Genomic DNA, 27893 nt, shown 5'->3' on the forward strand with positions numbered 1-27893 from the left:
ATTGGCATTTGAAGTGCGCATTAGAATTGCGTCATTTAAAATTATGCAGAACTTATCAAATAATTTTGTATTATAAAACGTATGACAAACAGGTTTAAAAATAATATTGAAAAATTGAAAATAACATTTCTTTTGTGCCAAATAATACTTGTTTGATCAAATGACGTAGTAAGATGTGGTTTTTTGGATTGGTGCCAAAAATACGTCACAAAATTCTATATCTAAACCAAGACAAATTAACTTTTCGTTCTTATTTACAATTAGTTAGTTAATCATATTTTGATTTTGAGAATTTAATAATAAATCATTCTTAATAGCTTTAAGATATTCAAAGACTTTGTGTATTAAAAGACAGTTACATTGAATTCTAGCCCTTCGTTATAATCCCAAACTTTCAAGCAATCCCTTCTTATAAAAATGCTTTGCTTCAAAAGACTTTCCGTTCTTTTTTTTTCAAATTTTAATTTCGTTAATTAATGACCTGTTGTAGAGTTTATTTTGTAAATCTACTTTGTGCGCCGCGCACAAAAGTCAGAAGCCAGAAGTTTACCTGCCATTATGAGTATTAATTAAACGGCACTGTCAATAACAGTTGGTTAGCATGAATAATTGCAGCGCAACTCACTTAAATTGCCCATTCATACATTCATGCTGAGCATAAAAAGGGGAAAGCAAATGGGGAGAAGGGAATTCAAATATTTTTTTTTTTTTGAGGACTTTGCTTTTATTTATTGAATCTTCTCTAGATTTTGAGACTAACAATAAGTTTACGAATCTTAACATTAAAATTTAGCTAACAGTGTGTTAAAACTGCATTCTGGTTGCGCGTCCCTCAGGTCGGTCGCTGGGTAGGTAAGTCATTACGACGAAGACGTGATTGGTTGCTCAACCTTGTTAGACCTCTCGCCAGGTGGTTAGGGTGCAACAGTAGCTTGGTAAAGTACTTTTCCTTCTGTTCTGCGATCACTTCTTTGACTGGTAGGATGTTTAAGTCGCGTTGTATGTTTTCGTTGCGAACGTACCACGGTGCCCCGGTGATGGTTCTCAAGATCTTCGACTGAGCTCGCTGGACTATGTCAATATTACTATTGCTGGCACTCCCCCATAATTGGGAGCCGTACATCCATATAGGTTTTAGTACCGAGTTATACAGCAGGACTTTATATTCAAGGCTAAGGGGAGACCGTGCGTTGATAAGCCAATGAAGGCTGCTGGCTTTTAGCTTTAGGTGTGTTCTTTTGGCTTCAATGTGCCGGCGCCATGTGAGTCTTCTGTCGAGGTGTACTCCTAGATATGTCACTTCGTTTGCTTGCGGGAGTAGAGTGTTGTTTAACGTTAGCGGCGGGCAGTTTTGTCTGTTCAGGGTGAATGTAACGTGCTTGCATTTTTGTTCGTTCACTCTAATTCGCCAATCTGATAGCCATTTTTCAACATCGACCATATGAAGAGCTAGCTGCGCAGTTGCTTGCCTCGGGCATTTTGAGCGGCTAAGAATAGCTGTATCATCAGCAAACGTAGATGTTGTTATTCGTGTGCTTGTCGGGATGTCTGCTGTGTAGAGGACGTATAGTGTTGGCCCTAGCACACTACCTTGAGGAACTCCAGCTCCAACAGTGAAAACATCAGATATAGCAGAGTTGCATCTCACAACAAATTTTCTGTCGTAAAGGTAAGACTCTAAAAGCTTATGGGTGTTGCTGGGGAGCATTGTCTTGATCTTGTACATTAGACCTTCTAGCCAGACTCTGTCAAATGCTTGAGAGACATCTAGAAATATGGCAGTACAGTACTCTCGTTTTTCGAACGCGTTCCGAATTTCTGATGTTATCCGGTTGACCTGCTCAATTGTTCCGTGCTTTTCACGAAACCCAAATTGATGTGACGGGATTCCTTCCTGGAGTCTTAGGTACGTGTTTATCCGAATCAAAACGCATTTTTCAAAGAGTTTAGATAAGCATGAAAGTAGGCTTATAGGTCTATACGACGTGGGGACTGTGTGGTCTTTTCCCGGCTTTGCTATCATTATTATAATTGACTTCTTCCATCTTACTGGATAGTAGCCAAGTTTTGCGATGGTGTTGAAAAGCTGGGTGATAGTGCAAACGGCGCAATATGGGAGCTCGATGATCATTTTGGGAGTTATGAGGTCGCATCCCGGGATTTTTCGGATTCAGTTGATTTTTGATGATGCTAACGATTTCATTTGGGCGAAATTCGATTGGCTCACGTTGAAGCTGAGGCTCATTTGATAAAGTCGGCACAGTAAACGCACTCGTGGCAGGATTTGGTTGGAGTACATTTTAAGGTGGTTGGCAAACGTGCTGGCTCTGTCTGCATCGCTACGCGCCCAGCCTCCTGTGGGATTTCTTATAGGCATCACGGCTTCTTTCGGTGAGCTCAGAGTAGGGTGAGCTCTCCATAGTGAGTTTTTCGTACTAGAAGTACACAATTGCTCTATGTAGTGGCGTTGGACGTATGCTTCTTCTTGCTGTAGAGCTTTAGTAAGTTCACGTGAGGCATGTCTTAAACGTTGCTTAGAAGCTGGCGATCTGTGGAATTGCCACTCTCGACGTAAGCGTCGCTTTTCGAGGACGAGCTGCTCGATTTGTAGATTTGTCTTCTTTCGATTGCTTTGTGTATTTATGGTTTGAGGTGTTGAAGCTTGGGCTGCAGAGACAAGTACAGACTCCAGTGAATTAACAAAGCTGTCTACGTCGGCTTCATTATTGAGATGGGGACTTAGCTCAATGTGTGAGCTTATATACTTTCTGTACTTAATCCAATTAGTTTTCTGTGAGGTCAATTTTAGTGATTGTTCCAATGTTCCTGGATGCCGGAGTAGAATAAACAGTATAGGCGAGTGGTCAGATGAAAGATCCGAAAGGCATTCGGCGCTTATCAGATTTTTGGAATGTTTTTGGTAATCGCAAAGTCTATTAAATCGGGCAGTTTCTTTGGGTCTGCCGGCCAGTATGTTGGTGTGCCAGGAGAAACATAGTCGAGCTTGTTCTTGGCGTTGATAATGGCATTGTAGAGCTGCTTTCCTTTTGGAGTCACGAGACGAGATCCCCAGTGTGTGTGCTTGGCATTGTAGTCTCCTGCTGCTATGAAGTGGTCTCCTAGTGAGTTGAAAAACTGCATAAACTCATCTTCAGCTATAGTGAAGCGAGGGGGCAGTATACGGCGGCTAGTGTAAGTTCGTTGCCGGTATTTAGTTTTATATTTATAGATGTGGCCTGTAGGTAGTTTTTAGCAAATTTGTTATGATAGTAGTGCTTAATACGGCTTCTGATTAGAATTCCAGTCCCACCATGTGCTTTACCGTCTGGATGATTTGTTCCGTAGAAAGTATATCCTCGAAGATGAAAATTGTATTTGTTTGTAAGGTGTGTTTCTGAAAGCAGCATTACGTCGATTTGATTGTCGAGTAGGAATTGAGCTAACTCAAGTTTATGCTGTGAAACGCCGTTAGCGTTCCACGTAGAGATCCGTAGGGGAGTCATTATTTGGATTGTTGTGAAACCAGCATTTCAATCAATAGATTTTGGTTTCGCATTAAATCTTGCATAGTTGTGCGCATAAATGACATAAATTCTGTAAGGCTTTGTTGTAAGCTGCATATCATAGCTTCGAAGTTGCTTTTGACTGCTCCGGCGATTGATGTTGCTGAGCCATGTTCGGTTCTTGGTATGCTGATTGCAGAAATGAACTTTTTGAGGCAGGGATAGCCGGTCCTGATTTTAAAGCGCTTGCGTATGTCACACTTTTCTCAGAGTTAATAGGTCCTAGTGAGGATCTGGCTGCAGTCGAGAAGAAGACTTCAGGGTTTGATCTGGAGACTTTCAACGTTTTATTTTGGGTGCGGGCGGTAATTCCTTTTTGATGAATGCGGCTTTTCAGATCCTTATAAACTGGGCAACCTCTATAGTTAGCAGTGTGATTGCCACCGCAGTTGCCGCACTTTTCGAGTTGCAGTCATCTTTGCTCGCTGGGCAGTGTGCGGAGTCATGAAGCTCTCCACAAACTACACACACCGGGCGCAGTTTACAGTATGACCTTGTATGACCATATTCTTGGCAGTTCGCACATTGTACCGGACCATTGCGTTTGTGCGGTTCCTCAACTGTAATTCGGCGATGCAGCAGGAACTGAAGATTGTATATAGGGTGCACTTCGTATTTCTTCAGGGGCTTATTGTCTGGCTCGAGCTCAACCTTAAAGAGTGGCTGCGGCTTTCTATCCTTGTTAAGGATATTGAAGACTGTCTTTGCGCTAAATCCCTTCTCTTGTAGTGCCTTTGTTATCTCTGCAGGCGTTACTTCAGATTCTATACCCTTGAGTACGACTTGCAAACCCTTGCTGCTTTTAAGCTGATACGTGTAAAAGTTCTTTTTATTATCGGTAAGATATTTCGATAATACTCTGTAATTATCTTCAGACTTCATTTGAACTTTTGTTTCGTGAATGTTGCCCTTTACAAGGGGTATTATGTGAAAGTTATCCTTGCCAATAATCTCAATAATTTTGTTGACGAGAACATTGGAACTTTTTTCTCGTATATAAATAGGCGGAGGCTTTGGCTTCCTTTTCTCGACTTCAGTAGATTCGGCCGCCTCAACCTCATAGGCGTCTGCCAAGATTTTGAATCGGTTCGAGTTCATGTCCGTTTCTATTGCAGCTAGGCTAGCATTGCCACGGGTTATTTTGCGCTGAGAATTTAGAGGGCTCATCTTTCTTTTAATTTGAATGTAGCGATCCATACCAGTCTGCACAGCCGGCTTAATAGGTTCATTGTTTTTGTTCTTTTTTTTTCGGTCAGCGCAGCGACAGACGTAGTAATGTTTGCGCCGCTAGCTGATGATGTCGTTAAACGCGCTGTCGATACAGTTGCGGTTGTTGTTGTTGTTACGGTTGACGTTGTCAGCGAAATTGCGGTGCTGGTTACTGCGCTCTTAGGCTGCAGAGACATCGATGGTAGCGAGGGAGAGCATGAGCGCGCTCTATTACTCTCTACGTTTAAGAATTCGGTCGAGTTGGGGGTAATTGACCGCACTTGATCAGAGCTTGCATTATATTCGGTCGCTTTAAAAGAGAAGTACGCGTTGTTTCGTTGTTGTGAGAGCCGTCTCTCGTCTTGCTCACGGTGACGTTGTGCACGAATGTCGTTTTGACTCATTGTAATCGAGATTGATTAATTAGAGTTTTAATTGTTATGATTTATATTAATTAATTAATCAATCAATATAAACATTAGCGATTTCATCGCAAAGAGCGTCTTTTCGCGATATTGTAGATTTTTTAAACCAGTCACTGCACTTATGTGATCTTATTGAATATTTTTTCCCGGAGCACAATAAATACACGTCTGCATGCGACGACGGTTACGGCATCAAAATTCAAATATAAAAGAAACATTAAAGAATCGTTTGCTCCCGCTCGCCTTTCCCCTTTCCTCTCTCCTCACTTGCCGCGTTCTTTGTGTGCGCGCCAACTGGAATTCTTTTTGGCACTTTGGCAAAAGTTCTTAATCAAAACAACTTAATGATTATATTTTTTGCTTTCACCCGCTCTGTCTAATACCCACGAACGTTCTGCTCTCTCTCTTTCATTCATTGCAGGAAACGCAGCTGTCTGGTCCAATACTGAGGCAATTTTAACAACTCTCCGCGGCACACAAATCCTTGGACTCCGGCGCCAGGCGAACTCGCGAGCGCGAATAATTGAATCATAAAAGACAGACGAAGACGACAAGGAAGAAGGACGACGAAGCGAGCAAGCAAATCGTAGCCAACTTCGGTGGCAGGAAATGTTAACAAAGCCAAGCAAATAATTGTTGTAGGAGCCAAAAGGAAGCGGGAACGGGAAAGAGGAAAGCAGAAAGGGAGCAGACAGGAAGGAGGTAGGAGCTGAGAAATGACAGCCGCGCTGCTTTAATTAAAGCTGCTGCGCGGAGGAGGCGCGTGGAGCTGGCAAAGAACAACAACAATAGCAAGAAAAGAAAAAAAAAAAGAAACCGAAACGCATAAAAAGGAAAAAAGGAAATTGAAACGCAATGTGGCTGATGCCGCTCTGGACTGTGGACAACAGAACAAAGTGGACGAAATTGCTTTTGGAACTGAACGAGCAGCGTTTACCGGACAGCGGCGCGCGGCAGACCGTGGGACATACATCATTTTGATTACATTTTACCTTTTTTTAACGACTGACACGCAACTCAAAAATTAGCCAAGCAACCAAAAAAAAACAAACAACAAGCCCCAAAACGACGAGATCAAGTTAGAAGAGTTGTAGTGCGAACGATTCCCTGCGGAATTTCACGCATGAAATAACAGAAGGAGGCAGCGCACTCAGTTTTTGCATGCTGCTGCTGCTGGAAGAAGGAGAAGGAGCCAACGCCCATCAACAGCTACACATGAACACGCCGCTGTGACAGGACGAGAGCACACGAGGAGGAGCAGACACCGGCACAATTTCGTCAACTGCAGCGAGCGAGCAGTGTCAGCTTCAGGCCATCAACGCAGCACCTCATCTCACCAGTTCATCCCTCCACTACAATTGCTAGACCAGCAGCTGTTACAGTTACAGTTGCAGTTGCTCTCGTCATCTGCTGTTGTCACTGGGCGAGCGCGGGCGAAGAGTTAAGACCATAAGCATACTAACTAACCCCCCTCAACAGCAATCATCATCCTGAAAACCCAAACCCACAATCCCTTTACTGTCACCAGCAACTCGCTACCAACTAACAAACAGCAGGAGCGCCGCATCCGCAACCGGAGACGGAGCCAGAGCCATAGAAGCATATCCCAATGAATCTGCTGTGCTGTTGTTGTTGCAGTAATATGGCACCGAACCAGCGCGTCACACGCAAATGGGAACTGTTTGCCGGACGCAATAAATTCTACTGCGATGGATTGCTAATGTCCGCACCGCACACGGGTGTCTTCTACTTGACGTGCATCCTGATTACTGGCACCAGTGCCCTCTTCTTTGCCTTCGAGTGAGTATTGCAGCCACACACACTAACACATACACACTACACACTACAGTTTCGTGTTGTGTTTGGTCGAGTTTTCTCTGTCTGTCTGTCTGTCTCTGCTTCTCATTTGGCCTCAGTGCGGTTGCATTGTTTGCAAAATGAATACGTTGCTAATTAAGCATTTGCAGCATAGCTTACCAGCCACGCCCCCATTTGAACTGTAACGCCCTTATGGTCTACTCGGTTTCCAATTACGCCCACATTAATGGTCACTCACCAGACGACGACGACGACGAGTCAACGTATCCAATGGCATGTAATTATTGCTGCTACTCCTGCTGCTGCTGATTTTGCTGTGCAACGTAGCGTATGCGTAATGCTTGGCCAAGCAAAGGATGTGCTTTCCGTTCGTTCGTTCGTTCATTCCCTGCCCGAACTTTGCATGTTTTTCGGCTTGGTTTCTCTGTGGCTTATTCTTATCCTTTTAAGCTGCCAAGCCACGAGATAGATAGATTGCGAAAATAGTTGCAGCTTTTGATTTGTCAATTTATCGCTTGACTTTAAATGGTCAGGGCCAGAGATTGTCGAGACATTTGAGATGCTTGAGCTTGAGCAGCAACAGGCGCAACGAATTGACAGCACGTCGCAAATCTTTGACTCTTGACAACCAATTGGCCTTGTGGACTTTTCTTATTTCAAATAAAATTGCATTTTCGATCGAATTTTAAATTACGAACGTGTGTTAATTAACTTACTCAATGTTTGATTTATTATGCTAATTAAACAAAGAGATTGTGAGTGTTAGTTGCTTTGCGTTACCTTCAGAAGATATTACTCGCATCCTGTCAGCTTGAACTTAATTAGTCTGCAAAGCGACAAATTTAATTTGTATGACTAATTTAATGAGAAGTTGCCATGGCAAACAACGACCATTTAACTTAATCCTGAGCTTTAATCTCCACACAGAGAGTTAAATCTAATTAAAATTCTATGGCATGCAATAGAAAATGAATTTTAATTAAGGAAATAATTTGCACACAAAAAATGAAATATCTTTGCGGCGAATGTGGGCGTTAACGAATTTCTAGTCTCGTTACTAAGCAAACAAATAAAATGCAAATACCACAAATGTTTAACTTTCGATTGCAATGTATATGCTGTTCAACCTGGCGTATACGCAATGGGCATTGGCAAATAACGTACACGTCACGTAGCACAAATACAAATAGAGCAAAAGCCGTTAGCAATACGTTCACATCTGCTAACAACTATATACGTATATGTATATATTTATGTGTGTGTGAGTGAGTATGTGTAAAGGATGCATAATGATGCGTTTTCTTTTTTTTTTTTTGTGTACGACCTGTTCGTACGATTAGAAAAAATTATGCTCAACATTTTCTGCACGAATCGTTTTCAACACGCCGCCAACAAAATTGCATGTGTGGCTCACATACAAACTTGAAAATAAAGCGAAAAATAAAAGGAATTGCAATTCTCGACTCGTTTTTGTTGTTGCTCGCGCTCGTGTTGTTGCTTCTCCTGCCTGTTGTTATTCTGGTTGCCGCCTTAAACTTGCTATCCAAATTTATGCGCTGCCGAAAAGCCAGCTCGACGTCTACGGTAACTGCAATGTCGGCTGCACGACACCATTTCCATACCACGTGCCTATTAAAACTACTCTTCGAAAGGGGCATTTTCGTTTGTTGTAAATAAACTTTAAAGTGTTCAATTCAAATGTTGTGTTCATTGCATTTTTAATAATGTTTTTATTAAATGCAAACAACTTATAATTTTTATTATTCGAATTAAAAGTAGGTTTTGCTTCTGTTGGCAAGTGTTTGCAGAAATGAAATTAAGAATTTCCCATTGAGAATTAATCCTTCTGTATTTAATATAGTGTAACATATTATATATTATGTCATAGAACCCCCAAAGTTCTTCAATATTTTTAACATATGTTATATGTTGCTCGATTTGTTCTCATTTTTCCTTTTTCCATAATGAGAATAGCCGTTTATATTTTGAAGAACAATTCGCCTTAAAAGTAAGAAATTTAAGAAATTAATCGTTGTGCAGAAATTCTAGGCAGAAACAGTATTGATTTCAAAATGTTTGTTCTAGAACTAATAGTACTGTTTTCAGCTAAATCTACTTCTATATTTTTATTAGCAATGCTGTATAGTATTGAAATAAATATTAAATTTGTGGAAATGTCTTGGGGCGCTTTAAAAGTCTTTAAGTTCTAAAAATAATACAAATATTCATCCAATTTAAGCTAGTGCGTTGAAAGTCTTTTAATTCAAAAATAATATTAATATTCATGCATGTTTTTAAATTCTAAGTTTCTTAGAAATGTTCTTGTAAAGTCAACTTTTAATGAAACAATCGACTGCAACTAAATACAGTTTACATATTTGCTAGTATGATGTCTATAATAAAATTACAGGTTAACTACTAGTCGATCACTTGCAAAAGTCACGTGCTCGCTTGTTTTGCTGGGAATCTATTTTCATTGCTTGCCTTATATTAGCGCATAGTGAGGCAGAGGTAAGCGGGGCAGTCAAGGCGAGCCGAGTCAGGTGAGGCGGCAAAAAGGGGGCGGAAACCTATGGGCATTTCAATATCTCCTATGCTTTTAAGTGCAGATGCAGTTGCAGTTGCAGTTGCAGTTGGGAGAGGTGGGCACACATACGAAGGCAGCTTCCGTTTTGCAGCGCCAGAACTGCGCCGTGGGCTATGGCCAAATTGTATTCCGCTGTCTCGCGCTCGCTTGCGCGCTGTGGCAAATGCAAATCGCTAAAAAGGTAGCAGACACACACACATACACACACACACACACACACACACACACACACACAATAGCAATGCGCTGGCTTCCTTTTCATGTGGCATTGTCAGCGATTTGCCAGCTGAATGCGAGGAAAACATTTTTTGAATGCTTTTTCCTCCATTTGAAAAGAGATGAAGCAAGAGAGGGAGACGGAAAGGCGAAAGCATTGTCATGACAAATGTATTTAACTATTTTCGCTTTCGTTTAGTTTGTGTTTTCTTTTTCTGCATTCAACTGGCCCCAAAATGCAGCTGGCAATTCAAAGCTGAGCTCTAGGGCTTGTCACACATTATTTTCATTATGCTCAGGTCGTCCCTGGTGTCCTGTCAACGCGCAACTGTGCATGTCCTGGTTGTGAATATGCTTCCACTGCTGCTGCTTCTGCTTCTCTGCTATTCACAAATCGTTTGGCACGCACATCACAACACATTACAACAGATAGAGCGAGAGAGTCAGAAGGGGCCGAAGGGGAGAGTTAACAATGCTGGCCAGCTTCATTGTACCCGATTACCCAATGTAGACCTGGGCCAATCCCCGATCTCAATCCCCAATCCTCAATTCCGTTGGGTGCTTACACACATGCTGACACATGCTGCGTGCCGCAGCATTCTACTTTTGTTTGGCGCCTGGTCGACGCTCAATGCAATTCCCTTGTTGCACATTTGTGCGGGCGAACGCATTTTTTGGGGCATTGCCAAAAGCTCCAGCCAACGCAAGGCAAACCAAACTTAACTAAACGAATCCATGTTACGAGAGTCATGTCCTTTAAGTGGCAATACCACTTTAACTCGAAGTATTTTATGCCTTAAATGCTGTCACCTCTCAAATAGTTCTTATCCATTTGCCACTCTTCAGCGAAATTGCTTTTGCCATGCCAAAGTGAAGTGAAGTACGTGACGAAAATTTACTCTTTAAGGCAAATAATGTTTAAATGAAGTTCATCCATTACAATTTAAAATGTAATAAAATAAAATAATTGAGTTAGGAAGAGAAATTTACTTAATTCCAAATTTATTCATTTGAGATTTTCATTACCAGTTATTCAAATCTTTCTTGGTTTATTTATAAATGCCTCGTTAATAATCATTAAATAAATTAGATTAATTTTTACATGCATTCTATTATATGTTTTTGCATAATAATAATAATATCTAATACTTAGACTTATAGGAATTTTAAAGAAGCTTTTCCTGCCTTGACGGCCAATGACAACATAATTTATTTACATTAGAAATTATTAACAAAAATGTGTTGCGGAATAACAGTGATAAAAAGGCAACAACAGAAAACTGTCGCATTTATTATTAAAATATTTTTAGATCAGCTTTGTGACACATTTTGCACTTTTGTGGTTACACAATAAATGTAAATTTTAAATTTTTATTTAAAATAATTCATTGCTGCAATATATGTAAAATTAAACAAGTGCCAGTGGTTAACCAAATGAATAATTGTTTTTGTTTATTCATATAACAAAGGAATGTGTCAAACTAGAAATTTGTCAAAAGTTAAAAAATACTCTCTATTAACACGACGAATCAAAATAAAAAGTATTTGTATTAGGTTTCTGTTCAACATGTACTTAACATTTTTAAATTTTCTGATTCATAGTAAATTATAAAAATTATAACATATATATAAAACAAAATTATAACATATATATAATAACATATATTATATAAAAAAAAATACAAAGTAAATTGCTGAGTTCTAGGAAGTATAATTCAATTAAATTGATTAATGTTCTCCAAAGTCAATTCCAATTTTTTTGACCTTAAATTCGGGAAATATTTTCACGAAATTATTCAGATACCCACTTGACAACTTTGTTGAATATTACAACTTGATATTATGCCTGACCCCAATATATTGCCTGCCGTATGCTGATTATTTGTGTACTTTCATTTTCATTATTTCGTTCATTTTGCAGCTGCCCATTTTTGGCGACGCGCATTAATCCGGTGATTCCCATCGTTGGAGCCGTGCTGTACTTCTTCACGATGAGCTCCTTGCTGCGCACAACCTTCACGGATCCCGGCGTCATACCGCGTGCCTCCAATGATGAGGCTGCCTATATTGAAAAGCAAATTGGTGAGTCGACATGCAGCGTGTCCACTCTTTGAGAGTGGAAAGTGGAAAGTGCGCAAGGTCGTTTGCCTGTTGAATGGCACACAAACACAGACCGCTGAGGAATAAATGAATATATCTGTATATGTATAAAGTACATTTATATATATATATATGTTATATATGTATTTGTTTTCACTTCATTAAGTTGGCGAGTGTCTGTGTCTGTGTGTGAGTGTTGTGGGCGCACATAAAAAGTAATGAGCATGGCCTGACATAGAAAGCTGTATGGAAATCATCAAAGGCGAACGCTGCGTTGCCTTTACCCTAATGAGTTGCTGCCGCCGCAGTTGTTGTTGCTGTTGCTGCTGCTGCTGCTGTTGGAAAATATTTAAAATGAGAAAACTTTTGCTCTTTCCCTTTACTTGCATGTCAACAACGACTTTGTCGGTGCGGCTGTCGTTGCTGTTGCTGTTGCCCGTTGCTGTGTTGCCATTGCTGATGCTGCATTTCCGGCGCCAACGCCGCACATCCGGTTCCGTTTTGTACTCTGTACATGACTGCAGAAGTGCCAAACTCACTGAACAGCCCCACATACCGACCGCCACCGCGCACCAAGGAGGTCCTTGTCAAGGGGCAAACGGTCAAGCTGAAGTATTGCTTCACCTGCAAAATCTTTCGACCACCGCGCGCCTCACACTGCAGCCTCTGCGACAATTGCGTGGATCGCTTTGATCACCACTGTCCCTGGGTAAGTAATACCTTTCTATCTCTCTGTCTAACATTGTTTTAGCATTACATTTGCCTCTCTCTTTCTCTCTCGCTCTCGCTTGCGCCCTGACATTGAGCTGCCAGAGCCGCAAATGTGGGCCACAGCAAAAAACAACTTTCGCCCTCCGGCCATGGCGCTCGCTAGCGCTGTTGCTGCTGTCGGTGACTTTAACCCAATTTCTGCAGCAACCGCTGAGGTTGCTAATTTTTTAGCAAAAATAATTTCCGAGCACGATGCTGCCGCTGCTGCTGCTGTTGCTGCACACTGCGACGCGTTTCGGGATGGCAAGCAAAAAGGCCACACGGCCACAGAGACAAACAAAAACCCACCCAGCAGATTCGCATTCACATTCAACCACGCGCCCCGTCGACAACTACCCAATTTTAGTTTTTTTCATTATACCCTTTAGCAATTAAAGGGCACTAGGCGGGCAGTAAGCACTAGAAGCGATGCTTTGCCACAAGTGAAATAAATCAGTGTTAGTATAAAAGTAATACATTATAGGGTATTAACTAGTGCAGCTGCTCCGAGTGTTTACTCAGCTCAACCTGTGCTTGCCCCGCAAGCTTCTAAAAGATGCAACAAGATGTGGCAAGTTGCGGACCAAGCAAAACAAGCCAGTGCAACGAAAGCATGCACACACAAACGCACACTTAAGTAGCCACACACTCATTGCATTATGAGAGTGTATGGGTGTGTGTGGTGTATGTAGGGTATGCACAGACCTTAGTGGCATCAAATGCAACGAGCTTTTGCAGGCAGCATGCTCACACACTATCGATATCTTGATATCTTTACGAGATATCAATTTGGATTATTTATTATTGAGGATTATAATTTATTAAGCTAATAAATAACTAGTCAGAAAATAATTAGTTCATTTCATAAATTAGTTAACTGAAAGAGACTTCAGCAGTCAAGTGGATCTTTTTTAATTGCCTTTTCGCATAGTTTTTTCTCTTACTGCAGCTTATTTATTTATTTTTTTTTTAACCGGACGCTAGCTGCGCAAACAGAATGATAATGGCAATTAATTCCTACTTGACTAAAAAATAATCATAGAATATTTATAGTTGTTTTTTTATCGGAAATTGTGGTTAAATATTGTATTAATTTGCCAAACCCAACCACGCAATTATTTTTAAACATACCGATTCATAGTTTATCAACAAATTTAATAAATTGTTTGCTAAGAACAGCTTTCAAATCTCTTGCAATATGAGAAGTTCGTATAATATTGTATTAAATTTGCAAATATAACGTATTCGTTTCTTACTCAAATAACTATGAAAATATGACGTATACGTAGTTTATTGAAATGAGCAAGAATAAATTACGTATACATATTTTATTGCACGCAACATAAATATATCACGCATACGTATTTTATTATATACGATTAGAATGACTAAAGATATTTTTATCTCTGTTTCACATACCCAAATCTCTTTTTATAACTATTTTGTTGTATTTTGCGAGGTATGCCACACGTCAACCCATGTAAAAATAAAGTTGAAATACAAGCTCTTATCAAATATTCAAGCGCATATTTGCCATGATGAGTGAAGTCCTTTGCATTCATTGCACTTCAAAGTGAATAAAATGCACTTCAGAGTAAAATTCAAATAATACGCAAAAATAACTCGACAAAAACTAAATAAAGTTTTAAATGTTAATAAAGAAAAATGCCAGTTGATGTAGTCGACAATGAAATGCTAACTGAGCAATCAAATCAAGTACTGTGAAATATTTCAAATGTTTAATTAACTTTAAGAGAATGTTAGAAATGTTAATTAACTTTCGTAGGCATTAGTCAAGACGTAAACTAACAAATATTTATGGAAACTATGCAAGTTGTCATACACAGAGTATTTCCCAGTCGGTCAGCTTCGAATCAAAGCGCAGTACGAGCATTTTTACTTGTTGTCACCACTTTAGGAGACGCCACTCCCCGCAATTCGCGTCTGTCCCTTTGCCCGACTAAAGAGTGGGTTTTGAATTTTTCATTTGGCATAGCTGGGCGAAAGCATTTCGCGTAGAGAGCGCAGGGGAGAGAGCGACCCGCCGCGTCGGCTTGATTATGAGCTGCTGGAAACTGCTGTCAGCCTGAAGGTCGCCCCTCTTTCGCCTGCCTACTGCCACCCACTAGCGCTCAGTTCGCTTAAAGTGCGCTCGCATCGTGGACTAAAATTGAGGCATTTTGTTGTCGTTGCCATCGTTGGTTGGTGGTGCTGCACGGCGCGTAATTTCATTTTGGGGCGCCAATTATATGGCATGGCCCATTAGGACGTTGCCTGGTCCACAGCAGGCAATTAACCTTATTGTGTACACGTAATGAGCATTATGCAGATTTTCGGAACAACCTTTTCATTGAAATTTTCTGTCGCCAACACAAAATGAAAAGAAAAAAACAAGAATGTAATAAATGTATCGTTTCATTTCTCGTTGCAGGTGGGAAATTGCGTGGGCAAGCGAAATTATCGGTTCTTTTATTTGTTTCTAGTCTCACTGGCATTTTTAGCCGTATTTATATTCTCGTGCTCTGTGACGCATTTAGTTTTATGTGAGTACACTTTTTAATTTGGGTTGATGATCAAATTATCAATTATCATCGTATTATCATTTATTGCAGTGATGAAAACCGAACAGGAGGTCTTCGAAGTAATAAAGAAGGCGCCATTTACTGTGATTGTTGTGTTCATTTGTTTCTTTTCGATCTGGTCGGTGATCGGGTTGGCTGGATTCCATACATACCTGACGACCAGCGACCAGACAACGAATGAGGATGTGAGTAAAGCTTTTAACTGCCAAATTTGGTTTGCTGTCTGTCCGTCCGCGTGTATTAATGTCGATGAATTCTTAAGTCTGACAGCTAACTTGCTGAAACTGGCAACAAATTTGTGTTTTTGTTATAGTTAGTAAATGAGTTAATGTCAGTCGTAAATGGTGACTATATACTATAGGAAGAATCCTTTAAAATATAAAGACTTAATTTTTGTTGCCAGTGTATTCAGCCTGCGGCTTGCCGTAGCTCACTTCGCATTCGTCGCGCCCTTTAACCACTGCACATTTGCATTTACAGCTCAAAGGATCGTTCTCGTCGAAGGGCGGGCCACGCACCCAGAATCCCTATTCCCGAGGCAACATTTGCCTGAACTGTTGCCACATATTGTGCGGTCCCATGACGCCCTCGCTGATCGACAGGTAAGTTGAGATGGCAACAACTGTACACGACTGAGCGACCACAACAAGTAACACAATTTTGTTCGGATGCAGACGCGGCATTGCCACAGACGAGTACATACAGCAGATGCATCATTCCAGCCCGCGGCATGCACTAAGCGATGTCATCAGCGCCTCGCAAATGGTGACCACAGCACAGCCGATGATGGGCGGTGGCATGGGCGTCATCGGTGGCATCAGTGGAGCGGGCGGTGGCGTCAACATTGGAGGCGCTGGCGTCGGTGGAGAGCTGAAGCCGCGCTTCTACGATGAGGTAAGCTATTACAACGCTGACAGCGTAATATATCCGAGCACCTTCTCTCTCTCTCTCTCTCACTCACGCTCCATAATCCATAATCAACCAAATCAATGAAATCTAAATGTCTCGGCACAATTTGCTTGCTTCCAACAAAAAAACAAAAAAAAAAACAAATTGAACTCTGTAAATCTCTCTCTCTCTCTATCTAAACTATCTAACTATCTATCGTACGATGAACTTTAAGTATATAATGCACCTGATTTTTGACGCTCTGTTCTTTCTACCTTCTTCTTTTTTTGGTTTTTGGTCAAATATTCTTCTGTTTTGGTAACAAACTCGTTAAAACTCACCACACGAACAACAACAATCAAAAACAACCACCACGCAACAAATTCACATCAAATTCATCTCTATAAATATATATATATATACAAAAATATATATACACTGAACGTAATCAGTCGAATCCCTCCTCCTCGACATTGGAGAGCAACGGTGTGGCCGCTGCAACAACTGGAGCAGCCAATGGCCACGGACATGGCCATGGGCATGGTCACGGGAACGGCTTCGACCGACCACCCAGCTATGATACGCTCCAGAACGGTAAGTCCAAGTCGCGTCGGCAGCAGCATCAGCGCTGCTCGCTGCAAACACTGTTGCCAGCCAGTGCACAGCAACAGTTCAAAGCCAACAAACACAAACAACTCAAACACCCAACACAACAACACCATCAACAACAATCGCAACAAGTGCAACTGCAACCGCATCACAAGCAACAACTGATGGCCGCCGAGCTGCAGTTGCATCTGCAACAAGAGGCGCTAGCCAGTGGCATGGCAACGCCGCCATCGCTGCAACGTTCGCCGGCCACATCGTCGTATCGGCTGAACCTGAAGCGCTCGCTGCATTTGCCACTGACGCCGTCGTACGACCCACGCAACTCGCCGCTGCCGCTGCTGCATCATCACGTGCACTCGCAGCAGACCACGGCCATTGGCAGCGTCTCGGCAGCAGCGGCGGCAGCTGCCGCCCAACTCGCCGCCGCTGCAGGTGGCGGAGTGAGCGGAGTCGGTGGTGGCTCCTCATCGTCGGCGACAACGGCACCCACATCGGCCTCGATGGCCACAGCGCCGCCGGCGCTGGCACCGCGTCGCCCCTCGACGTTGCAGTTGCAGGGCAGCGCAGCGATCTCGGGCAGCCAGAGCACCGTGACGACCATACAGACGTCGGCCCCTCAGCCACCAGCACCGACGGACTTCAAATACTATTCCCCGCAACGCAGCACCGACTCGAATCTGATGCGTAACTATCCATTCCCCAAGTCAGCGCGTGGCATGCGTCGTCAGTCGACGCAATCGGTGGACTCACAGAAGGTCAACATTGCCGGCTATCATCCGTTGCCCATGCGCACGCGGTACAAGCATCAGGAGGTGATGTTTGAGCTGAAGTCACCGACGAACCGGTTGACTATTCGAGAGTGTGATTTTGGCGGTGGCGGCGAACCCTGCGACGACGATCAGTCGATCAAGGACAGCCAGATCTTTCGTGTTAGTAAACGAAATCTTTATATGAATCATCGGTCGCCGTGGAAGGAGCGCGATCGTTACTCCAATCTCTATGAGTACTCTTTCAACATCGATCTCAATTCGATTATCGAGGATGCCGCGGGCAGTGATTCGTCCTAGTACGCAGCTCGCAAACCGCAACAAGCATTCGTCTTCAACACTGCCACCAGCACCACCACCATCATCATTTCGATCATCATCAGCATCGCCATCGAAACCATTTACATCATCGGCTGTTGCGTAGTCTCAGTCATTGATTGGTTGTTAAACAATAAAACGGCGCTCGATTCGTCGATGTCGATGTCGATTCTCCGGCGGAAACTTGGCGCAATGCCTTCGATTCCTAATGCTGCACGATGGAAATTTATTTCGCAAATTTCGTCTGATGATATACCTATAAAAATAACAACAAGACAAAATATTTGTACAACTTCACAATTGGCTTCCGTGTGTCGCGCTTTTTTTATAATTAGGCTAGCTAATTAATTAATTGTAGTGCATTTTATATTTGTATTATTTCTTGAATTTGTGCACGCGTAGTTGCAGCAGAAAGAGTCGCGTTTGCCTTATGATTTGTGATCCAAAATTGTTGAAATACCCCCCGCCCGCTCTTCCTAACTAGTACGTGTAGCTTCCCCTTTGTAAATTTTATAAAAACTTGGTTCATACAAACTTTTGCGTTTATTTAGCACCCTAAATCATAGGCCAGAAGGAACCACGCTGTCGCACCGCCTACTGCCAACACGAGAGCGGAGCGTCAGTGTGACCAAGTATTTTTCAGTTGTCGCAGCAACTAATCGAAACACCTACACACACACACTCACAAACACTTGTGTATAACCCAAAGTCTATATACATACAATATATATAAATGTTGAAAGTCCATATCCCGACGCCGCCACCTCCAATAGCGAATAGACCAAAACCAAAACCAAATCCAAACCAAAGTAAAGTAAACCTAAAGCTAACAGAAAATTACAGCTTCGGCGTGCCGAAGATAAAATACTCTTGCAGACAGGGGATTATTAAAAATAAGCAAGCTAAGCCCACAAATTCACATTCAAAAAACCATGAGTTTTTATACGATTACGAAAAAAATTGAGGATCACGATTAAATCATAAACAATCTTGCTATAAATTGCAGCCTCCTAGTTTCGAATTTCCCATTCTTATTGCAAAATTAAATTTGGTAAATTACCTTACTTCGTTGCAAAATCAATAATATTTAAGAAAAAACCGCTGAACACGATTAAATTTCGAAAACAACCTCAATTAAAAATTCAGCCTCCTAGCTCTTACCATTTGAACTATGAGCAAATAGTCAGTGAGTAATCAGTCAGTTGGACAAGCACGTAGTTTTTTATAAGTATACAATAGAATGCTATAAAGGAAGCCAATCCGATCCATTCTGATATATAATACATTTGATTACAATACAACTTTACAATGAGTTGAAATTGATTATTAAAACTAGGAAAGTCGCCACAAGACAGGCTTAGCTATATTGATACCTACATATGTGTCTTTATCTGAAGAGTTGTATCATCGATTTATGCAATATATTACTCTCGACTCCAATATAATGACAAAATCCTCTGCAAGGCTATTGAAAAGAGAGCAAAACCATTGCCACGACCTTTGCATGTTGAGCTTGGTTCGTAGTGAATTGAGACTTTTAATTTATGTTGAATAACGAGTATTTAGCCCTTGATTTTGCCGGCAGTCACTTGTGCAATTTAGTTGAAAATTTAATTTGTAAGGTTTCAAAAAAAAATGAAAATGGAGAAAAAATGTAAACACACAGCGACAGACAGACAGTTACACACATTTATGAAGTTAGCAAACAATAAATTGAATAGCCAAACAACTGCCATTTATCGACAACAAAACCAGAGAAAAAGTCAAAGAAAAAAACATTTTGTTTAACGTACTTTCATTTCGTCTTTTTACGAATCGAAAAATATAAATTCAATAAGAATTTGATATCAATTTTAATAGATATGTAATTTTAAAAGAAACCAAAACAAAACAACAAAGTCTAGTCTTACTAACTAAACAGATGCATTGGCATTGTAATGCAAACAAAAATATTGGATATTTATTAGGTATCAAATTGCCAAGTGACTGCAAATATGTCAAAAAATAAGAAAATACATAAATAAATATGTTAAAACTGAGAGACAAATATTTATACATAAACAAATATATAAACTAGTTGTAAATGTTAAAAAAGAAAAAACCAAAAAACAGAGCTAATCCTCGATACTGAAGAGAGCGCATTGGATTTTAAGTGAAATGATAATTACTTAATTTAGAACAATAAGTCGGCTTACTGTAAAACGGCACATTGGCAGCATTAGCTTGTGCCCAGTCTTAAAGGCTATCAATGTTAACCATAAACAATATATATATACACATATATATTAATGAAAATGATATATATATAAAGATTATATATTATATATACATAAATGAGTTCCTTTTAGCAATGGAAAAGTTATGAAATGAATGCATACGTATTGAATAATAAACACAGACAAACAGACATACATACATATAAATAATTATACCTAAATGTTGGGCAATAAATGTACGCTATAAAGCATATTGAAATGTTAACGAATTAAATTGGAAATCAAGTAACGAATTGTATACACTAAGAGAGATAACTAGAGTTAATTCCTACACACGCATCATATGTACACACTGAGAATTGAGATATACAATTATGTACACACTGACACTGAAGTGAAGATCTCGTGTGTACACACTGAAACAAGTCTACTATCTCACACATACACACACGTGCACACAGCGGCAGTCGAATTTGGACGCCATTTTGTAAAAGTTGTGCGCTTCTTCTAGTTCGCTGTCAATCGCCGCCTTGTTTGAGTTCCAGTTGCGTGATATCATTTCATATCAAATGAATTGAAAAGTCAAGCAAATAAACACACCTTCCTTTTACACACACACTCACACACACACATACACACTCGCGCACACACTAATGCCAAACTCTTTTCTATATCTTTCAATTTAACTTGACTATGGAACAACCCAAAAAAACGAAAAAAAAAACCAAATACCATAAACAATTTGTGTCTTGTAATTTATCTAAAAACCAAAACCAAAAAAAAAACCTTAACGCAATTGAGTGAAAGCTTTCGTGGGCCGCTTAAAACTAGAGTAAAACCTAACAAAATGCGTTATATGGCTCAATTGGGTGAGTTGCCTCAAGTAAAAAAAACACACATAAAGTAATAAACATTAAACGTTTTTGTTGTTGTACACGTAATGTAATGGTAAAATAAAATTCAATTACTCAACGCTTACCTTAATTTAAAGAGCAGAGATTGTACTCGCAAGTACTACCACAGTATTTTGATGCGGAATATTCTTTAAATCAGAATTCCCCCTGTACATTCAATCTCGATATCATTTCCAAGCTACCTTTTGTTGCTTAAACTTTAGTTCCTAAAAAAATGTTAGCAAAAAAATCCAAAACAGTTTATTATTTGCTTAAATACAAAACAATACAACCACTCAGCCATATATACATATATAAATATCAAGTATACGAACACTCGAAACATATTTAAACATCATGTTACATTTTTGGCAATGTTTTTTTATTATCAGTTTATTTATGCATTGGCCAATTAAAATTTTAATACCTATTAGTAAATTGAAAACTATTTAAGCATGTGTTCCAATTGACACCACATTCATTAGGCTTACGAAAAAAAATGTAATTCATTTTAGAGACCAAAAAAAATAGAAGAAACAACAATATCAAACACGAAACCATATCACATAAATATCTATTTTATTATTTGCATTGGCTAATTATTGATTTAAGTGCTTATCAAGCTGGATTATGTATTTTTAATTATGTTAATTAGTTATGTGAATTCCCCAGCCCCAAAAAAAAACAAAAAGGATAAACGCCGCCGCCTGTCAAAATAATAATAACAATAATTTTTCGCACATTTCGTTTCCAGTTGAGTTGTGTTTGAGTTTTGTGCGGCCAAAGTATATTTTAATTACATTTAATTGTTCATTTATAATTTGCCACCTTTTTTTCAGCATTTACAATTTGTTGCGTATCTCAAAATACATAGTTTGTTGTTAAATCCCGCAGCTAAAAACAAAAGCCACCAAACAGTCACAACAACAACGACACACAAAAATCTATCTATACCCCACAAACACCCACAGCAAAAAAAAAAATAATACAATTAATACTCGTATCTCGAAATTGAAATACGAATTGAATTTTTAATTAGTTGTCAAATTTGTTGTAATGAGAGTTTTTAACATTTTAAATGTTTCACATTAATTATGTATGCAATTTATTGAAAATGCAATAATTGTTTCACTCACTAATCGTGCACTTATGTGCTCTGCTTCTCCCTCTCTCTCTTTCTCTCCTGTCGCTTTCTCATTCACAGGTAATTCCAATAGTTTAGCCCAGCTAGTTGACAACGAAATTCCATTGGCCCAAATGGATATGCCGTCGTACAGCCAGCAGACAGCAACACAGAGCCGTCAATTCCGGCACCACAAACAGCGACAGTTGTCCAACGGCGCCTCAACTGGAGGCGGCATCGGTGTCGGCGATTTGGCCTATGAGAATCAACTGGCGGCAGCGGGCAGTGAGGATGAGCTGGACAATGCTGATGTTGTTGTGGTGGGCGGCAACGAGGTGGTTGCTGCCGTGGCCGCCATCGCTGCCTCGAGCAAGGCGCGTGAGATGCGCAACCGCAACCGCAGTGGCAGTTACAGCAATCTCTTTGACGTCGACTTTGATGCAGCGGTCGTCAATTCACCGCTCTCCGACAACCACAAGTCGTCGTCCGGTGCTGCGCTACTCGCTGCTGCCATCAACGGTGACCAACATCCGCTTGCCAAGTCCGTTTCCCAGACGGAGAACATGTACAGCAATGTGCCGCAGGTTGCAAACTCAACGCCCACAGATGCCACTCTGCATGTCTACTCAAACATCATTGATGAGCGTGCCCAACAGCAGCAGCGACAGCAATCCGAGCAGCTGCAGGCCACGACAGTGCTGTCATCAACGTTGCTCAGCGATGATCTCGATCTAGATGATCCGGTGAGCGCATCCTTTGTGGGCGTCGGCGGTCATCATCATCAGCATCGAAAGACGGCTGGAGATGGCGCTGAGCAGGCCAAGTCAGCGGATCGTTTGCGTATGCTGCATGACACCACCATGATTGACACGGCACTCGATCTGGACAGCCTCGATGGCTCGAGCATGGGAAACAACTCACAGTCCTGCCTGGTGAAAAATGCCAAAGCCACCTCCAATTCTGCCGGTGTTCCCATTGTCTAAGCTCAATTCAAAACGCTTCAACTTCAACTATGTACCCCACTGTAAATAGCCAATATTTACCATTGAGCTTCAGCTTTTAATTAGAGAGTTAACACACAAAAAACAAAGGCTATCGAGTATTATGGCCAAATCGCTGTTAATTTTAAATGATTTTTAAAGCAAATTTCGAAACAAAGTGCGGACACTTGAAAAGCAAATCAACCTATCAACAAAAATAAATGGGCAACTAAAATATTACCTTAAGGCGTTACGCATTCATAAAAGTAAAAACATATATATGTATAAATCAGATTATAAAACCCAGAGAGATAAACAATATAAATAAAATACAAATACAGATACAAATACAAATACATATGCATATATACAAAGGCAAAAAACAAACAAACAAAATAAAATGAAAACGTGGTGAACAATGTTAACAATTCAGAAGCATTAAAAATGAATGAATAAACTAATACTACTTATACTATAATTAACTGGAAACTGTTTATACAATACACACACACACACACACACAGACATACATACATACTTGTATATGGTTAGTTTTAGCATTTAGTTTTCGTATATTTAAGTTTTTACACCGACAAGCGACGAGCGTGTTCCGTTCTTCAGAGTTTAACAATTAACAACTTCAACGGAAAATCGCATGCAATAAATAAAAAAAAATATATATATAGAGATATATACAAATAGATATATGTACGAGTATGTTAATCGTGTTACAAAGAGAAATGATTTAAACAAAGAAATACACCACAAGAGAAATGTTAACAGACATAAGAAATTTAAACAGAAACCGAAAGCAGACAAAAAAAAAAAAAGAAAACAGTGTGTGACGTATTAATTGTTTATTTACACATAAGTATAGTATGTGCGTGGTGTATCGTACAATGTTAAATGATAATGATAAATGAATTAAATTGATAGCTCCGATATGGAAAGTGGGGAGCGAACGTGTTAATAAGAGTATGTTATGCGAACTAACGAACTACAATTATACAAAGAATACAATTTATAAATAGAGAACATGAACACAACCGTCTTTTATTTATAGGCGTCAATTGTTGCAATTTATTTCGACAATTGGAAATTTATACATTTATGGAATTTGCATAGTAGATTGTTACGGAATTAACAATTTCTACATTACCATGGTCATGTGCCTCCAGCTTAATTAAGCTGCCATCAATCAAATGTTATTATTTGAACAGTTGCTATTAAATTGAGTTCTACGCCAACACTTTCCGTCGTCGGTCATTTGAGTAAAAAAGCTCTTCATTTTATTTTACGTTTTTTTATTATTACAAAAGATTAGACGACATGCATTGTTATAACGGATCCTCTCAATACATATACAATAATGCGTTTTAGCTGAAGACATTGCAGGTGCATTTAAAAAATATTTCTTTTTATTTGTTTTTTGTCTGTCTTTTCGTAAAATTACAAAATTGTGCTTACGATTTCCCGTCGCTGGTAAATAAATATATTTATTACAATTATTATTATCAAATATTCGGGGATCAATGGGTGAGATTTCAAGACAGGGTTTTTTCGGGATTTACAATATTAATCTGAATTTAATACGTCGGACCTGTTGGATAATTATTTACATTTTAAGTGAAATTAATTGTTAAGTTCAGCTGCCAATTATTTCTTTTTGGTACGGAATATTGTGCATTTATTTACTATACATTGCCCATAAATTAGCGGCACGTTTCAAACATTTTTAAATATGAACATATTGATAAGTACTTAACACATATCTCTGACAATTTAAAGAACTTATTAATGGTAAACCAAAAAAATTATAATTGTGTTACCAGTAACGTGCACAGAGCTTGAGCATACATATAAGCAAAAGATTAGCGAAAGATTAGAGGGAAGCGCTTGAATTCCCTTTTCGTTTTTTTGGGTATCTGGAGCTCAAGAGAAATTACTACAAAATTAAATAAAAAAAGGGTAAAACAACCACTTAAATTTAATTCTACTCTTTATTCCCATTCATCATTCTCCGTTCGCATTTGTAAGTGTGTAAATATCTTTCTCACAGTGTGTGCGTGGCGTTCCGATGCACGTGGCAGAAGTGCGAAGCGAAGCAGTGTAATTATTTATCGGCGATAACGTCCCAAATACGCCCGGCAGTTGGGGCAAGTGTGATGCACGTCCATGCAATCGTCAATGCAACAAGGTATAAAGCAGCAACCCATCCAGCAACTGTAATTAACAAAGATTCTCGTTAAGACGACGTGTCCACCAAATGTGGTTGAATCGATTCGCAACGAATCGAGATGCTTACCCAAGCAATGCGATTACAAAACCAGATATATAGGCAATCATGCCCGGTTCCGAGCGTGTCGATGTTTCAATCTCCGCATGGCATGAAGGGCATATCATGTGTGTCGGTGAGCGGCCAATGGGAACCACGGTCGTCAATATATTTGTGTTTGCGGTTGTCGGGGCGGCAGTTGGCGTGATAACGTGGGTCCATCCCACCGGCTTTACTCCTCCAACAGCCTCATTATAAGATGGTGGTGCCGATGGCGGTGGAACGTATGTGAATGGTGGCGCACTGCCCGAAGACTTGTCCATATTGTCCTTAAAATGCAGTTGCGTCAAGAGCTGCAGATATAAAATAAAATTCTCTTAAAAGTTGCCAAACAAAATTCGTGTTCAATACGTAGCAAGCAAACAAATTTTAAAAATAGCACTCCTTCATTGTAGATGATTCATCGTGAAAGAGAAGCTGCTCGATTTTATTTATTTGCACGCTTTACGGAATACCGAAACAGAAACAGAAACAACAACAGAGAGCAAGGCCACGCTCTTTGTGTGCCAAAATTCATTAAGTTCTACGCGATGCGCACTGTATGTACATAAGAACCACAAGAACTTAATATCCTGAGCCCTGCAGCCCATTAAATTCACATCAATATTGTTATTGCAATTAAGGTCATTTCAGTCTCGTTACGACTTTGCTCTTCACTACACTTGGAGGCATCATGTGACAATTGCAATTGAAGCAAACATTGATGTCGCAGTCAGTGGACTTGTGTTTACATTGTCTGTGGCGTACATCAATTAGTCAAAGAGTCGAGTTATGCGCTTGTTTGTTGAGATACAAACACAAGTATTCAAGAACAACTTGCGCTACATTAAATGCAATTAATAAAGACAGCAAACAATTCAAATAAGAGTGTAGCCCTGGTATCCGCCAACGGCTTTCGCCACCCAAACAGGAACTGCAAGCGGAAGTGTTGTAAAATGCAGAACAGGTTTTGGTCTAAGATAGAACATGGCGATTGCCATTTACAACATTGCGTATTTAACGGTGGGCGATATTAAGAGTATTGCAACAGTCGTCAGAGCAGTAAATAAACCTACATATGTATATTTATATGTTAAAACCTAAAGCCGATTTGATTCGCAAAATACGTTAATACAATTAGCGGCACCGTGCAAAAACGGCCGACAAATTGAGTTAAATTGAGCTGGATTTTGAATTTGTGTTTGTTTTTCGAACTTATTGTTGTTGCAGCTGCTATTGTTGATTCTGTTGTGTCTTAATTAAACCATTATTATAAAAAAGCAACAAATGGCGACCTCAGACAGCACCGACAGTGAACGAAAATTTGTGATGCTCAGATACCTGAAGACACAAACACGATAAAAACGTACGCGCTTTGAGCATAGTACAACAATAAATAGAATGAGATTTTGCTCTCATTTCACAACTGTGACGTCATTGAGCAAAAACTAAAATAGGCAGAGGTGGACCATTCATTGCCAGGTTAAAATATTATGGTTTATTTGAAAAAACAAACACATAAATCAGTTCATTGTTATTAATGTAATTATACTTTTAGTTGCGGGAGTTCCCAACTATTATCAAGGTGTAAATTCATAGGTAATTCATCTGTTATGTCAGTGTTACCCCACCTCGGAAAATTGCAATATTACACTTGATCCTCCAATGAAAGTGTTGCCACACCTAATACTAATTTAAAAAGGACTTTTTATGCCCTTGCATGTTATTCGCAAATTTTTGCTTGTTACTTTTATGTCAATTCCAAGAAATAGCGCCAACAACCAACCAAAGTGGATGAACGCGTTTGTATCAAACAGATGTTGATGCGATTGCCTTGACGATGACGTCAAGCTATAATCGGAGACAAGTGCACGTTATGAATTAACATAAATACACATACACACACGTATCAATATGTATTTATATACAAACATTTATATGTATGTATATAATGGTCTCTGTATGTTGACATTCCGCAACTGAAATGTACAGAGTATATTTAATTATATTCCGTAGTTGCAGACGGCTTTGGGGAATTTTTGACACTCGTTATCATACATTTTGGAAGGCTTTTCACCTTTTCGTGGATTTAGCGATTATTTACCATCAAATACTGCCAACACACTAGTACAATAGACACACATGTATATATATATGCAAATATTTACGTTTAAAATTCAGCGCTCACTTTAATTTCGCTATAGAGATTCAAAAATGTTTTCTGGCGAAATCTGTTTGCAGTAAATAACTCGTTTCTATATCCAGCTGATGGATATGATAATACTATACATACAGAGGTACATATCTATATCATTATTCATTAAGATGAACAATGTTTATATATACATGTATGTAATTATATATAGATATGTATGTATGTATATTGGATGTAGTCACTGTCGCACATATGTACACAAACGTACACTAAAGTGCGTACATATATACATTTTGATTATTATTAAACACGCAATTTGTTGTAGTTGTTTGGGAGTCATGCCGTTCACAAAGAGATCCCTTGCCATTGCTCACAATTAA

The 27893-nt window shown here is 39.7% G+C and overlaps 2 protein-coding genes across 5 annotated transcripts in view; one reads left to right on the plus strand and one right to left on the minus strand.

Moving 5' to 3' along the window:
- The window catches only part of LOC133839871 (palmitoyltransferase app), a 70865-nt gene extending 45174 nt beyond the window's left edge, over positions 1–25691 (plus strand). For 2 of the 4 annotated variants that reach the window (XM_062271499.1, XM_062271500.1), the window contains 8 exons: positions 5619–6997; positions 11740–11900; positions 12443–12627; positions 15100–15211; positions 15281–15435; positions 15731–15852; positions 15925–16144; positions 16591–19943. In XM_062271499.1, coding sequence (XP_062127483.1) covers positions 6807–6997; positions 11740–11900; positions 12443–12627; positions 15100–15211; positions 15281–15435; positions 15731–15852; positions 15925–16144; positions 16591–17814 — 2370 coding nt within the window. In that variant the 5' untranslated portion in view covers positions 5619–6806 and the 3' untranslated portion in view covers positions 17815–19943. Of the gene's footprint in view, positions 1–5618; positions 6998–11739; positions 11901–12442; positions 12628–15099; positions 15212–15280; positions 15436–15730; positions 15853–15924; positions 16145–16590; positions 19944–22145 lie in introns of those variants that run through there. The other 2 variants (XM_062271501.1, XM_062271502.1) reach the window with 2 other exon arrangements.
- On the minus strand, positions 24600–25642 carry LOC133839880 (LITAF domain-containing protein). The gene is made up of 2 exons (XM_062271511.1): positions 25350–25642; positions 24600–25267 (listed from the first exon to the last, which is right to left on the minus strand). The coding sequence occupies exons 1-2, from the start codon at positions 25640–25642 to the stop codon at positions 25162–25164; spliced, it is 399 nt and encodes a 132-aa protein (XP_062127495.1). The 3' UTR covers positions 24600–25161.
- Positions 25692–27893: the final 2202 nt, after the last annotated feature.

The sequence above is a fragment of the Drosophila sulfurigaster genome, chromosome 3 (assembly GCF_023558435.1).
Source record: "Drosophila sulfurigaster albostrigata strain 15112-1811.04 chromosome 3, ASM2355843v2, whole genome shotgun sequence".
NCBI classification, from domain to species: domain Eukaryota; kingdom Metazoa; phylum Arthropoda; class Insecta; order Diptera; family Drosophilidae; genus Drosophila; species Drosophila sulfurigaster.